At 43.8% G+C, this 12,018-nt stretch overlaps 5 protein-coding genes across 8 annotated transcripts; 2 read left to right on the top strand and 3 right to left on the bottom strand.

The window, feature by feature from the left end:
* Positions 1-181: 181 nt before the first annotated feature.
* On the bottom strand, positions 182-4,226 carry LOC108156724 (heterogeneous nuclear ribonucleoprotein H2). Of its 3 annotated transcripts, XM_017288375.2 has the most exons (7): positions 4,090-4,224; positions 3,449-3,849; positions 3,169-3,300; positions 2,319-2,463; positions 1,647-1,792; positions 826-1,577; positions 182-755 (listed from the first exon to the last, which is right to left on the bottom strand). In XM_017288375.2, exons 2-7 carry the CDS (start codon positions 3,825-3,827, stop codon positions 468-470), a joined length of 1,842 nt encoding a protein of 613 aa, XP_017143864.1. In that variant the 5' UTR covers positions 3,828-3,849; positions 4,090-4,224; the 3' UTR covers positions 182-467. The 3 variants fall into 3 exon arrangements, with proteins under 3 accessions (XP_017143864.1, XP_033244253.1, XP_017143865.1); XM_033388362.1 differs by lacking the exons at positions 2,319-2,463; positions 3,449-3,849; positions 4,090-4,224 and having other exon boundaries at positions 3,169-3,261; XM_017288376.2 differs by lacking the exons at positions 182-755; positions 826-1,577; positions 2,319-2,463 and having other exon boundaries at positions 1,656-1,792; positions 4,090-4,226.
* Positions 4,227-4,526: 300 nt separating this feature from the next.
* LOC117186947 lies at positions 4,527-6,101 on the top strand. Its single transcript, XM_033388364.1, has 3 exons — positions 4,527-4,886; positions 4,949-5,237; positions 5,319-6,101. The coding sequence occupies exons 1-3, from the start codon at positions 4,701-4,703 to the stop codon at positions 5,336-5,338; spliced, it is 495 nt and encodes a 164-aa protein (XP_033244255.1). The 5' UTR covers positions 4,527-4,700; the 3' UTR covers positions 5,339-6,101.
* LOC108164762 lies at positions 5,859-7,010 on the bottom strand. The gene is made up of 3 exons (XM_033388365.1): positions 6,899-7,010; positions 6,206-6,834; positions 5,859-6,147 (listed from the first exon to the last, which is right to left on the bottom strand). The coding sequence occupies exons 2-3, from the start codon at positions 6,231-6,233 to the stop codon at positions 5,873-5,875; spliced, it is 303 nt and encodes a 100-aa protein (XP_033244256.1). The 5' UTR covers positions 6,234-6,834; positions 6,899-7,010; the 3' UTR covers positions 5,859-5,872.
* A 12-nt stretch (positions 7,011-7,022) lies between these two features.
* On the top strand, positions 7,023-8,672 carry LOC108156590. The gene is made up of 2 exons (XM_017288129.2): positions 7,023-8,064; positions 8,129-8,672. Exons 1-2 carry the CDS (start codon positions 7,824-7,826, stop codon positions 8,653-8,655), a joined length of 768 nt encoding a protein of 255 aa, XP_017143618.1. The 5' UTR covers positions 7,023-7,823; the 3' UTR covers positions 8,656-8,672.
* LOC108156588 (nuclear pore complex protein Nup93-1) lies at positions 8,670-11,362 on the bottom strand. 2 transcript variants are annotated; one of them, XM_033388360.1, is made up of 4 exons: positions 11,120-11,361; positions 10,880-11,063; positions 9,441-10,819; positions 8,670-9,374 (listed from the first exon to the last, which is right to left on the bottom strand). In XM_033388360.1, exons 1-4 carry the CDS (start codon positions 11,278-11,280, stop codon positions 8,702-8,704), a joined length of 2,397 nt encoding a protein of 798 aa, XP_033244251.1. In that variant the 5' UTR covers positions 11,281-11,361; the 3' UTR covers positions 8,670-8,701. The 2 variants fall into 2 exon arrangements, with proteins under 2 accessions (XP_033244251.1, XP_033244252.1); XM_033388361.1 differs by lacking the exon at positions 8,670-9,374 and having other exon boundaries at positions 9,499-9,757; positions 9,796-10,819; positions 11,120-11,362.
* Positions 11,363-12,018: the final 656 nt, after the last annotated feature.

Raw genomic sequence — 12,018 nt, 5'->3', positions numbered from 1 at the left:
AGAACCATAGACAGCACTGGAAAATATAGTATTAAATGGTGCATCGCAAAATGCCAATCGATGGCCAGGATTCTCTCTTATCCATTCCTCTTTTTCTCGAATACTTTCACTGTTATTAAATACAATTCTATCGTTGTTTCGCTTTTGTTTAAAAACTAATGTTTATTCACTCAAAACATAAGAATACAGTTGAAGCTTAGGATATTATAATTGAAATTTATCGAAAATTAATTCTTAAATACAATGTTTTCTGTTTTATTTAATTATTTAAACGCCTTGGATATCGGTATGGAAAGGTTTGTTTTTTAATGAACTACCAAAATGTGTGTCGCTGTGTAAAATCTATTTGATAGTGTATTATACGAATACAAAGGTGCCTTAGCGATTTATAGTTGCGCCTTGTTTATTAATTAAATACTTGCGCTTACATTATAGTTAATGTAATCAAGCCCTCAGATGGAGGGGCCTCAGATGCGACGAGAGAAGTTTCCTCCACCTCCGTTGCCGCCACCGCCACCGCCATTGTTGCCACCATCTCCATTTCCATTGCCACCACCGCCATTTCCATTGGCACCGCCTCGTGTCTTTCCGTCGTAGAAGAGCTCAATATAACGCGAACCCATTTGTTCCCGATGGCGCTTCATGGCGATCTGGGAATCTTCGTAGGTGTCGAAATAGGCATCAGCAGTGCCGCTGTGCAGACCCTTCTTGTTGTAGTTTATACGGACATTAGCAGGCCTAACAGGCTCGAAGAACTGAAAGAAAAACGAAATGCATTTAACAAAATTGATCGGGTGCGAAGTGCGAACATGAAAGTATGCAAACCTTGAAGACATCATTTTCGAATGAAGTATACGGGAGTCCTCGCATATGGATTGTATAGTACTCCACATCGCTTCCACGGCCACCGCCAATGGGGCCAAAGTTGCCCCCTCCGCTCAGGGATGAGCCAAAGTTGCTGCCGTTATTGAAGCCGACATTGTTGGCTACGCCAAAGTTGCCGTTTCCTCCGTTTCCGCCGTTGTTGGCTCCGAAATTTCCAAATCCGGAATTATTACCAAAGTTCCCGCCGTTATTGTTGTTACGACCGCCACCGATTGGGCCAAAGTTGCCGCCGCCTACTGCAGAGCCAAAGTTACTTCCACCATTGTTGAAGCCGCCTCCGTTGTTTCCACCAAAATTGGATCCTCCATTGTTGTTATTGCCAAAGTTGCTGCCGCCCACTGGAGATCCGAAGTTACTGCCACTGTTGAAGCCTCCTCCGCTGTTGTTACCTCCAAAATTACCAGCTCCGTTGTTGCCCCCGAAGTTCCCAAAGTTACCGCCGCCGTTGTTGCCACCGCCGCCGTTTCCACCTAGGTTTCCACCGAAATTCGAGTTTCCGCTGTTCCCGCCAAAGTTTCCAAAATTGCTCGGTCCTGAATTTGGTCCGAAATTTCCACCGTTTCCGCCATTACCGCCACCATTTCCACCGCCGGGATTGTTGCCAAAGTTTCCAGAGTTCATCAAACTGGGGAGATTGTTGAAGCCAAGCATGTTGTTGGCACCAGCACCGAAATTTCCATTGTTACCCCAGTCTGTGGTTACAAATATATACATATAAATAGGCTATATTATGGCTAGAGAGATGCAGCTAGCTGACTGACCATTTCGTCCTCCCCCGAAATCGTTACCTCCACGATTGGCACCGCGATCGCGTATATCATAGGGGCCCGGGCGTCCGCCAGAGCTTCCGCCGCTGCCTGTGGCACGCTTCATCTCAGCAATTGAGCTGCGGAAGATCTCAATGTATCTATATAATCGAGAATCGAGAAAATAACATGGGAACATTAGAATGAGCCCCAACAATGATGTGCTTATGCTAGGGTCGGTGGCATGTTGTTTCTTTAAGGGTTAACTATCCAATCAACAAAATCATAAAGTGAAAGTAAATATTCAACGCCATTTCAAAATAAATAAATGCGTTTTGAGACAGTTTTTTATATTTTCAGTTTAAAATTAACAAAAGCACTCGATTCGTGTGATTGTATTATTGTGATTGATCGAAACACACATATCTCGGCGCTTGAACATGATTGAAAAGCCCAACCAGACCCATAGCTTGCGCAACGCACATAGAAAATGGTTGCTACTGAAATAGAGGTTATTTATGATAGATATATTTACGTTTTGTATGAATATTCCATGAAAAAGTTATGTTTTTTATTTGTTCTTTTGTATATTTAACTAAGAGTATTTAAGTTATTTTACCATTGGAATGCTTTTATAGCACCGGTTTGTTGTTGTAGTTGTTGTAGATATGATGCATAAGAACCCACCTGTGCCCAATTTTTTCCCGATTTCGGCCCAAGGCTTGCTCAGTGTCTTCCTGGCTTTCGAACTGAACAAAAGCTTCCCCAGTTGCTCGACCCCTTCTGTCCATAACAAAAAGTATGCCCTCCCGATCCGTTTTGATTTCCAACCCTGCCCATGACGATAACCAACAAAGATTTATACAAATATATAGATTTTTTATATACATAATGATGCAAGGTTAAACTAAGATACAAAATAAGAGAGATACGATACAGAGAGATTGATACGATACATGTTTTGATTTTCTTTAATAGTTCGGTTCTTGAAGTTTAGCAGGTTTGAAATCGACAACCGTAACCGTTTCGTTAAAACCGTTCAATGTGGGAATGCTGCAATCGAGAGATTCCCCGACCACAATGTTCCCAGAACCTGGGTTCAGAAGAATTACATAGTATTACTAACCGACTATGAAAATTTGCAATTATAATCTTCAAAATATTTTAGCGGACACACGGACATGGATCACATACACTCGGTCGTCGACTTTAAACAAGTATTATTGTTTGCTTTATTAGGTGGGAAATGCTTTGCCGGACTAAACCCAATACATCCTTTCACTTTTGTGAGCTGAGCTCTAAATAGATGTAAACACAATTGAATTGGTTTACAGATTTACAATTTGTCGGAAAATAAATGTATGTGTAATTGGTATGAGAAGTGTAGTTGATACGATTAATAGGTTCAAAAAAAGGAATGTCGACTCGCCCGTCGGCTTCAGCCGGAGAAAAAAAAAACAAAAGTGGTAGTGCAGTCAAACACTGTCTTTGCTAGATGAGCCTAGGAAAATGTACAGGACGAAAAAGCGAGACTTACCAGTAAAGAACTCCTCGATCTGCTGTTCTGTGACGGCATAGGGCAGTCCTCGCAGCTTTACAACGAAAGCATTCCCATGACCGCCAATCTTCCTCATCGCCTCCTTGGCTTCTTTAGGCGTTGCGGTAAAGACTAATTAAAAAGAATACCAGATGACAGAAATTAAGATAAATTTTCGGCACTGGACACTGGAGTTGCCAGCACACATAGCGCAGGCTTTGGTGCTGCAACATGTACAAGTACAGTCACAACCATCCAAAAAACAAAGGTTCACACAAACCCTCAATATAGCGATGTCCCATGCTGGCTTTGTTCAACTTTCGTGCCTCCTCCACGTCCTCTTGGGTTGCAACTTCTACATAGGCCTCGCCCGTATTCTTGCCATCCACACGACTCGTCACCAAATGAATGCCCTGCGAGGCATTGGTGACATTCACATTCTCCAAAAAGTCCAAGATCTCTTTGTGCGTTGCCGACCAGGGAAGACCGCGGAGGCGTATAAACTTTGGGCTTTCGCCCACGTTCTCAATCTTCACATTCACTCCATCATTGCCATTATCCTCGTACTGATCATCATCATCCTGCTGGTTGCTATCATCATTGTAGTCCTCGCCGTTGTCCTGCTGGCCGTAGTTATACTGCACATCAGCGTTTGCCATTTTAGTGTCAATTGTTTGCAAACTACAAATAAGGCAACTTTTTAGTACAAACAAAAACAATGGACAAATATAAAACAATGGAAATGCGTTTTTCCAGCCGGCGATTTTATTGCTTGTGACGCTAGCTGCTTTTTTTTTTTGCACCGCGTACGCCATTTTGATTTGCAGGCACCCTCTTGCGCATGGTATCTTTGCACAAAATGTACATACACGCGATTCGTATGCCCCAAAAATGCAACTTAAAGTTGCTAAATCAGTTTACCTTTTTGTGTTACACTTTAAAAATAGTTTATTCCTTCTTTACTTTACTTTAATAACACTTTTCAATATTTATTTTTCGTCAAAAAAGTGCCAGAGCACGCGTCAAGATTGGTGTCAGTGTGACAGTGGTTTTATCGCTGAAATACGGTCAGACACTCGCAAATATACCGTCGCATTTTCAAAATATACCAAAAATATACTGACAAATTCAAGTTATATTATACATTTTCTCGTTTTTGATATTCCGTGGAATATTCTCAGCTATATAGAACATTTAGCCATGCCCACATAATTTTATCCGATTGATGAATCAATTTTCTACTTCACTGGTTTATTCTAAATACTTGCGTGTTTTGGATTTCTATATAACTTGAAAATGAAATTTAATAGATTGATGAAATTGACAAAATATACCATTATATATCGTATATCGAACTTAACCCACTTATAGGCTCTGCACACTGAGCCCATCCCGGGGGAATGGTGGGATTTTTTGACAGATGTGAAACTCCGATTCACACTGCCACCATCCACCATCCGTCAAAAACAGCTGATGCCAATAACAAGTTCATTAAATTTGCGCGGAAGATTTATTAATTCTTGGTTCTTATAATGGATGATGAAGATATAGCAATTATTTCGGCTGTGGTTCAACAGCAAAATATTTTCTTGCACCAACTAATAATGTTGCTGTCAATGAATAATGATGATGACGATGATGACTTTAACATTGACGAGGATGAGATGACCCAGATGACTGCCATAAAAACACAAAAGCCAGGAAGATTATGGTCGTTTGTGAGTACTTCTACTAACTTCAACCATAGTTTAAAGTACAAGGACATATTTTATGGTTTTAGAAGCGGTTCGGGACATTTTGGGAGAAAGATGTACCAGAAAACAACGAGGCGTTTTTCAAAGAGAGTTTCCGAATGGAGAGGCCCTGCTTTGATATTTTAGTGAATCGGCTTGAAGTGCTGCGAAAGAAAGACACCAACTGCCGAGCTGCAATTCCTTTGGAAAAGCGCATCGCCATTGCGCTATACACTTTGGGCTCGTCCTCTGAGTACCGAACAGTTGGCAGGCTTTTCGGTGTAGCTCCAAACAGTGTGTGTAATATCCTGCACGAGTTTTGCAGAGCACTTATAGGTATGCAAATATCTTGCACAAAAATATGTATTTAGCAAGTTGGTTTAATGTCCTAAATTATTTAAATCCGATTCTTTTTAGATACAGATTTACATATGTAAATATCGGCTCTGCAGGAAGGTGCAATGACTCGATGATACACCAGAAGTCAAGCCTTGCAAAACATATCGAAGCATCGGCATTACTCCAAGAGAAAGCCAAGGAAATAAGCGGAGTAAACGTCCCTGTAATGCTTATCGGGGACTCGGCATTTAGGTTTTCTAAAAAGCTGATGAAACCTTACCCGTTTTCCACAGTCGCCTCTTTGTAATAGCGCACGTTTAACTACAACCTTTCCAAAGCTAGGCGAGTGGTGGAAAATGCATTTGGGCATTTAAAAGCCAGATTTCGAATATTCGGAAAAGGTCTTGATAGCCACCACAAAAATAATAGCGCCATAATAATGAGCTGTTGTATTTTACACAATATATTAAATATGCACAACAGCGCGATTAATGAAAATTGGGAGCTTGCAACAAATGAGCAGCGCGAACAGCCCGATACCAGCAACAGTTCTGCTGACTTTAATCAGTCAGCAGAACAGATACGATCTGCAATCGCAAAATATTGTGTAGACCGTAATGAAAATTAAAAACTTATTTATTTTTATTTTTTAAAACTTCTAATAAGTCGTTCTGGAATTTTGTTTGGGTGCTGATCAAGTCCTGCACCATCTTCTCCTGCCTAACGTCGTGCTCCTCCTTCTTTCTGTGGTGGTCCTTTTGTTGTTCGAGACGCTCCTGGGCGATCTCTGCCAGCCACGAAATGTCGGTCTTTTTCTTTTTCTTTGGCGGACGCCCAGACAAGGTGCTGGAGCTACAAGATCCGTCCAGGTCCATCTCAATAATATCCGAAAAGTACTCATCAGGATCTGCAATGAACACCTTAAATGAAATATATTTTTTTAGCAATAAATTAATAAAACTTACTGTCGTTGTCCAATGTGCTCTGCTCCATGTTGTTTGCACTCAAGATGCCAAATCAGCGAACTTCAGTTCAGCGCCCTGAATGTGACGGTCAACCGGCGGTAATCTGATATCTTGCACATGCCGCAAGATCAGCATTATCGCTTATGCCAAGTCGGCTTACCGACTGTAGCTTTGTAGCTCTAAGTACATATATTTTGTAGCTTTGCATTCTTTGGCAATTAAATACTTTTGATTCAGCAGACTTTATGCCCCAGCTTGCTGGTGGCTCCTAGTTTTAGTTCTGTTCTTATAACGAAAGCTAACGCTTGTTAATAAACCTTGCTCCGGCAACCAGCCGTAAACACTTTGAATTATTAATTCTATACCACTGTACCACAAGGCCAGTGATAAGAGAGACAGTTATCTCTCCAACATAATCTTCATAAAGGATTCTATACCACGGAAACCGCACGAGGACCACCGCATCAAGCAGCTAAGGCTACTTGGACATACGGACAACTTAATTTACACATGTGCATTTTTGCGTGGTCCGCGCAAATCTTCAATTTTCTCCTTCCATATGTCAATCAGCAGGCTCTCAAGCGCGGCACTCCATTTCACCCTGCCGCCTGCTGTTGTTCTCTTGTTTGCTGCATTGTGTAATAATATTATATATTATAAACAATAAAAAACAAATATATCTATTCAACGTACCACTGGAGGAGTTTTCTGGCACTAAATCCATTTTATTAATAAGTTTTTCAAAAATTTGGTCTGCTGTCCTTCCGAGCTGTTCTGTTCTTGTTTTTGTTTTTTGTTAATTTTGTTACAATCATTGTTTACGTTTTCGCAGTGAATACCATTTTTCCATTGTGAATGACAATTATTCAGAGTTGCATTTGAAAACCATCGGCTAACTATCGCATAGAAACGTGCGGTTTAGGAACATCCAAAATGGATGGTGGACTAACTGGGAAATTTTCGGAACGGCAAAACCTTACGGACCATCCCCGAAATGGATGGTGGATGGTCGTCAGTGTGATGAGCCTATTAACCCCCTCTTTTTAAATATTTCAAAGACTTCAGGAAAATGGCGGAAAATATTACTGATTGTAAATAATTTTTGGAGATCCATGTCATCTTTCCGCTGAACTTAAAAACAACCACGATATCTTTCACCTGAACTGGTCTAAAATTATTAAACTTTCATTACTTCTGGCGAAAAAGGTCAAACAAAAACAAGTAAGAGAGTAATCGGTCTTATTTTGATATTCCGTTGAACCGCTTCAGAGAGAGCGAAAAGAGAGCCAAAAACTGCAATCACCTTCGTTTATTCGCAGTCTTTAGTGTGACCAGACGGAGAAGCGGGAAAATGTAGACAAAAAAGGGGTCTGAATTTTTTGGGAATCGATAAATTTCGGTTGAACAAAAAACAATTTGAAATAAATATTTAATGTTCTTAGACGCTTAATGCATTAAATGCTGTCCAAATATCACTTGTCGTAGCACTTCAAATCGAGTTTCCAGCTATTATATAAAATGGAGTGCTTGGAAAAGGACAAAATTTAAAGACAAGCTTAGAAACGGCCTTTCTCCATTTCACTTCAGGGTCACATAATCAAAAAAAAAAAACAAAAAAATGATTAAATATGAACGACTTTGTTGCACTGTTTCCGAATGTCACGAGAGTGGCTTGCAAGACAGCAGCTCTATGTTCAAGTTTCCTACAAAGCCGGGCGTCAGGCTGAAGTGGATGGAGAATCTCTGCATGCCAAAGGACGCAAAACTCTCGAATCGACGGGTGTGCCGGCGACACTTTGAGCCGCACTGTTTCGGCAAGTCCAAATTGTTCGCCTGGGCAGTACCAACGCTCTTTGTGGGTAGGTCAGGTCACTATTAGTAGTAGCTAAAGGATATATACTCTGACGATCCTTTGATTTTCAGGCAAGACAGACGGACTGCACCATGGCGCCGCAAAGAAGAAAAAGTTGGTGCGAAAGTGCTGCATCGGGGATTGCACGACACGATCGCCGCCCGATAGATTGCACTGTTTTCCCACAGAGCCGCAGTTGCGAACAGAGTGGATGAAGCTGTGCAGGCTTAAAGACGGTCTAAAGTGGCCGTTCATATGCTCCAGACACTTTCGTCCGAGTCTGCTGCCCAACAAAAACAGCAAGTTGCCAAAGCAAGCCTTACCTGAACTGAATCTTGGCACTGACACTGAAGATCCCTTGGATCTCCCTCTCAGGAACGAGGCTGAAGATGAGGGAATCGACGAGGACAATTCGAAAGGTACTGATGGGGCTGAATCATGTCCATCCTGCCAAGGAACCAAAGACATCAGCGTTAGCTTGCAGCAAAAGCTGGCTGCTGCTCTTCTTAGAATACAGGAACTTGAGCAGAGACTTGAAGATCACGCGGACACCGAAGAGGAGGAAGAGGAGGAGTACATTTTCATGCTGATGAAATAAATAGAGTACATATCTGATCTCCTGTACAGGTTAGCATACTTTTATTCTAGTGCATCATCAGCTCCAGCTGCATCAGACGTTTGTTGGTTTCGTAGGGCATGCGGAAAGGCATGCTGGCGGCGAGGTTGGACAAGGCTTTGGCCCGCACTCGCAACTTTTCGAGCTGCAACTGCAGCTGATTCGAGCTACAGGTGCCCGACGGCTTCAACTGGTTGTACTGGGTGAGTGTGATGTCCATGGCAGCCACCAACACGTCGGGGATCACCTTGATGACCTCTCCGCTGAGTTTCTTGATGGTGGTCAAACAGCCCTCCACATCATCCGTGGTGTTTGGCATCAGCTTCGTGCGCTGCAGCTGTTCTAGAGCTTGGACCAGCTTCCCCTCATGATGGAGGTCAAAGAAAACGAGGAGCAGCTGCAGCAGTGCAAAGCTGCCCCTTATTTTGGGCTCCACATCTATACGGAGCGCTGCCAAGAGTCTGCTAAATCGATTAGCCTCGTCTCGAAGACGGGCCCGCTGTGATCCCTCCTGCGGCGACAACTGCACGACCTGTGCCAGAAGAATGTTGAAGTGCTTCAGGGCGAGGTTGTAGTTGCCAGCCAACTCGTAAAGCCGCACGGCTATTTCGAAGCTGCCTCGGGCAACCAGCTCTTCTGCGATCAGCGAGGCCGTGGTGTTCGTGTCGAACTCCGGACAATCAAATTGGCGGAATACTCCTCTAAGAACGGAATTAAAGAAAGTGATATGCTGGTGGGGGGGCACGGAGAAATACACTCAGACTCACCCTGGAACCTCTTCGTCGGCATCAGTCATCCGCTGGCCGAATATCAAGTCGAAAATGCTGGTATCCAGCGCCCCGCTGCCTACCACCAGATCACAGACGCAGGTGAGGAACATGTTCCGGCCCTTCGGATCTCGCAAGCAACGTAGGGTGAAGTAGTAGTTAAGAGCCTCCGTCGTATCCGTGCGCTCGAAGCGCTGCGCGTACAGCCGGACCAATCTCGTCAGATTGAGGCGGCGCAGCGGCTGAGGGTCGGCGATGTCGATGGACAGCAACGGTTGCGAGACACTGCGGGCTCCGCCCAGCACCCCCAGCTCGTGCAGGGCAATGGCCATGTGGACGGCATGAACGGATTGACCATTGCGGGCCAGTAGCTCAATCGAGGCTTCAAAAAGGCCGACAAGAACCAGGGCTTTGAAATAGACGTCAGTCTGGTTGCTGGCATGGAAATGCTTTTCTCCATACTTCTCGAGGATCTCCGACTGGAGCCTACCATAGCCGGCGGCATCCCCGGGACGGAGCATAGCCAGCTTGATCCATAAATAGTCGTCGATAGCCTTGCCCACCTCGCCGTGCAACTCGTTGGGGTCGCAGCCCAGGATTAAGCAGTACACTGCCTTCTTATATGCATCTGTGGAGTTCTTAATCTTGTTGGCGTACTGCAGCTTCAACTGTGTCTCTGTCCTCGGATTCACGGCGCCCGCGCTGCGATCGGCGATGACCTGGGCAAAGTCTTCGTAACTGGGTCCGGCCTCGTGCAGGAATTCCACAGCCGCCTCTGCTGCTCCACAGCGCAGGGAATAGTAGACCATGGGCCACAGTGGCTTGTCGTCCAACGTGTCCACTAGGCCGATTGTCTGCTGAGCGCTGAATCGATTGGTCACATAGGCGCGTACCAGTTGATAGCAATTGCTGGAGCGGGCAGCCCCCACCACGATACACATGTAGATCTTGTAGTGCCTCTCGAGACACGATTTGGCGTTAATAACAAACTCTGGCCGCTGCTGGCGAGCTTTGATGGGATCGCTGTGTAGGGGCTCGTTCACCTGCGTCACGGCGGCCACCGTTGACCACATGTCTGTCAGCCGATCATCGCCAAAGCTGCTGGTCAACACGGCAAACTTCTGCACAAGATTTGGTCGGTGGGCGCCCTTCAGCAGCAGTTCGTTATAGTGGCGCAGCTCCTGGGCGTAGATAAGCTCCATTCGGCTGAGGCATCTGCTTATCGGCAAGTTGGGATCGAGGGTAATGTGCTCTGGCAGACGCTGCAGATCGATAAAGTTCTGCGAGGGTCCAATCAGGGCGTCCAGCAACCGGCTTTTCTCCTCATTCCAAGTGCTGTTCAGGTTCTCCCACTTCTGTTTGCTCACCGTTTCACTGATCTGTTAAAGAAGAAGGCCATTCTACTGAATGTAGGAGGAGCAGCAAAACCATGTACTCACGTTTGTATTGGTATCCTCAATCACTGAAAGTATGGCGTTCTCGCGCTCGTTTTTCAGGAATGTGCACACATCCGTGTCAGCCCCAACCACATCGACCGGTTCGAAGGTTTTTCGTGCATTGAGCGCCTCCAGCTTTTGGGTAAGCTTGGGAAGATCTATGCCCTTGGAACCGAGCAGTATATGCCTGCCGCAGAAACCTGATCAGCCTGGGAAATCGCACAATTGCTTTACTTTACTTACGCTTGTATATCTTTGTTGCTGGACTGAGTGACGCGCGAGTGTAGCTCCGTGGTGGCCTGCAACACCTGTTGGAGCGTACGCTCCACCTGAGGCATCTCGTACTCGGCTTTGGCCGCATTTGTCAGGTTCTGGGCGCTCTGCAGCAACGTATTTAAATCCATTTTGAGTGTCAATAAATGTAAATAAATAAATTGCCGCCAGGCGGAAATTTGTAGGCAGTGTGACCGCGGACTTATCGATAAAATATATCATCCGACCTTCTATTTTACATATTCCTCGTTTTTCATATTCCGTCGAGTATTACTAGCTATATAAAACATTTAACCATGCCATCATAATTTTATACGATTGATGAATCAATTCTATACATGATTGGCCTATTCGAAATACTTCCTTTTATTGGATTTCTATATAGCATTGAAAATTAAATTAATAGATTGATGAAATTGACAAAAATACCATGGGAGCGCGGCGAAAACCAGTATTTCTACAGTATGACCCTCAGAACAGCACCGAAATATACCGCCTCATTTTCAAAATTTACCGTAAATATACTGACGAAGTCAAGTTCTGTTATAGATATTCCTCATTATTGATATTCCGTGGAATATTACTAGCTATATAGAACATTTAGCCATGCCATCATAATTTTATCCAATTAAAGAATTCTTTTTCTACTTGACTGGTTTATTTTGAATACTTGACTTTGATTTTTTTTGCCTCAATTTTGGTTTCTCAACAACAATAAGCGTCTCGTATGATGAAAAACCGAACTTAGCCCACTTAAGCCCCTATATTTAAATAGTTCAACTACTTGAGGTAAATGGCGGAAAATATTGACGATTGTAAATTCGTCTTGTAGAAAACCTGAACTGCGCTACATTATTTAATTTTCATTA

This window comes from Drosophila miranda, chromosome 2 (genome assembly GCF_003369915.1).
Source record: "Drosophila miranda strain MSH22 chromosome 2, D.miranda_PacBio2.1, whole genome shotgun sequence".
NCBI classification, from domain to species: Eukaryota; Metazoa; Arthropoda; class Insecta; order Diptera; family Drosophilidae; genus Drosophila; species Drosophila miranda.
Note: the sequence above shows the minus strand (reverse complement) of the source record. Positions and strands in the feature narration are given on the sequence as shown.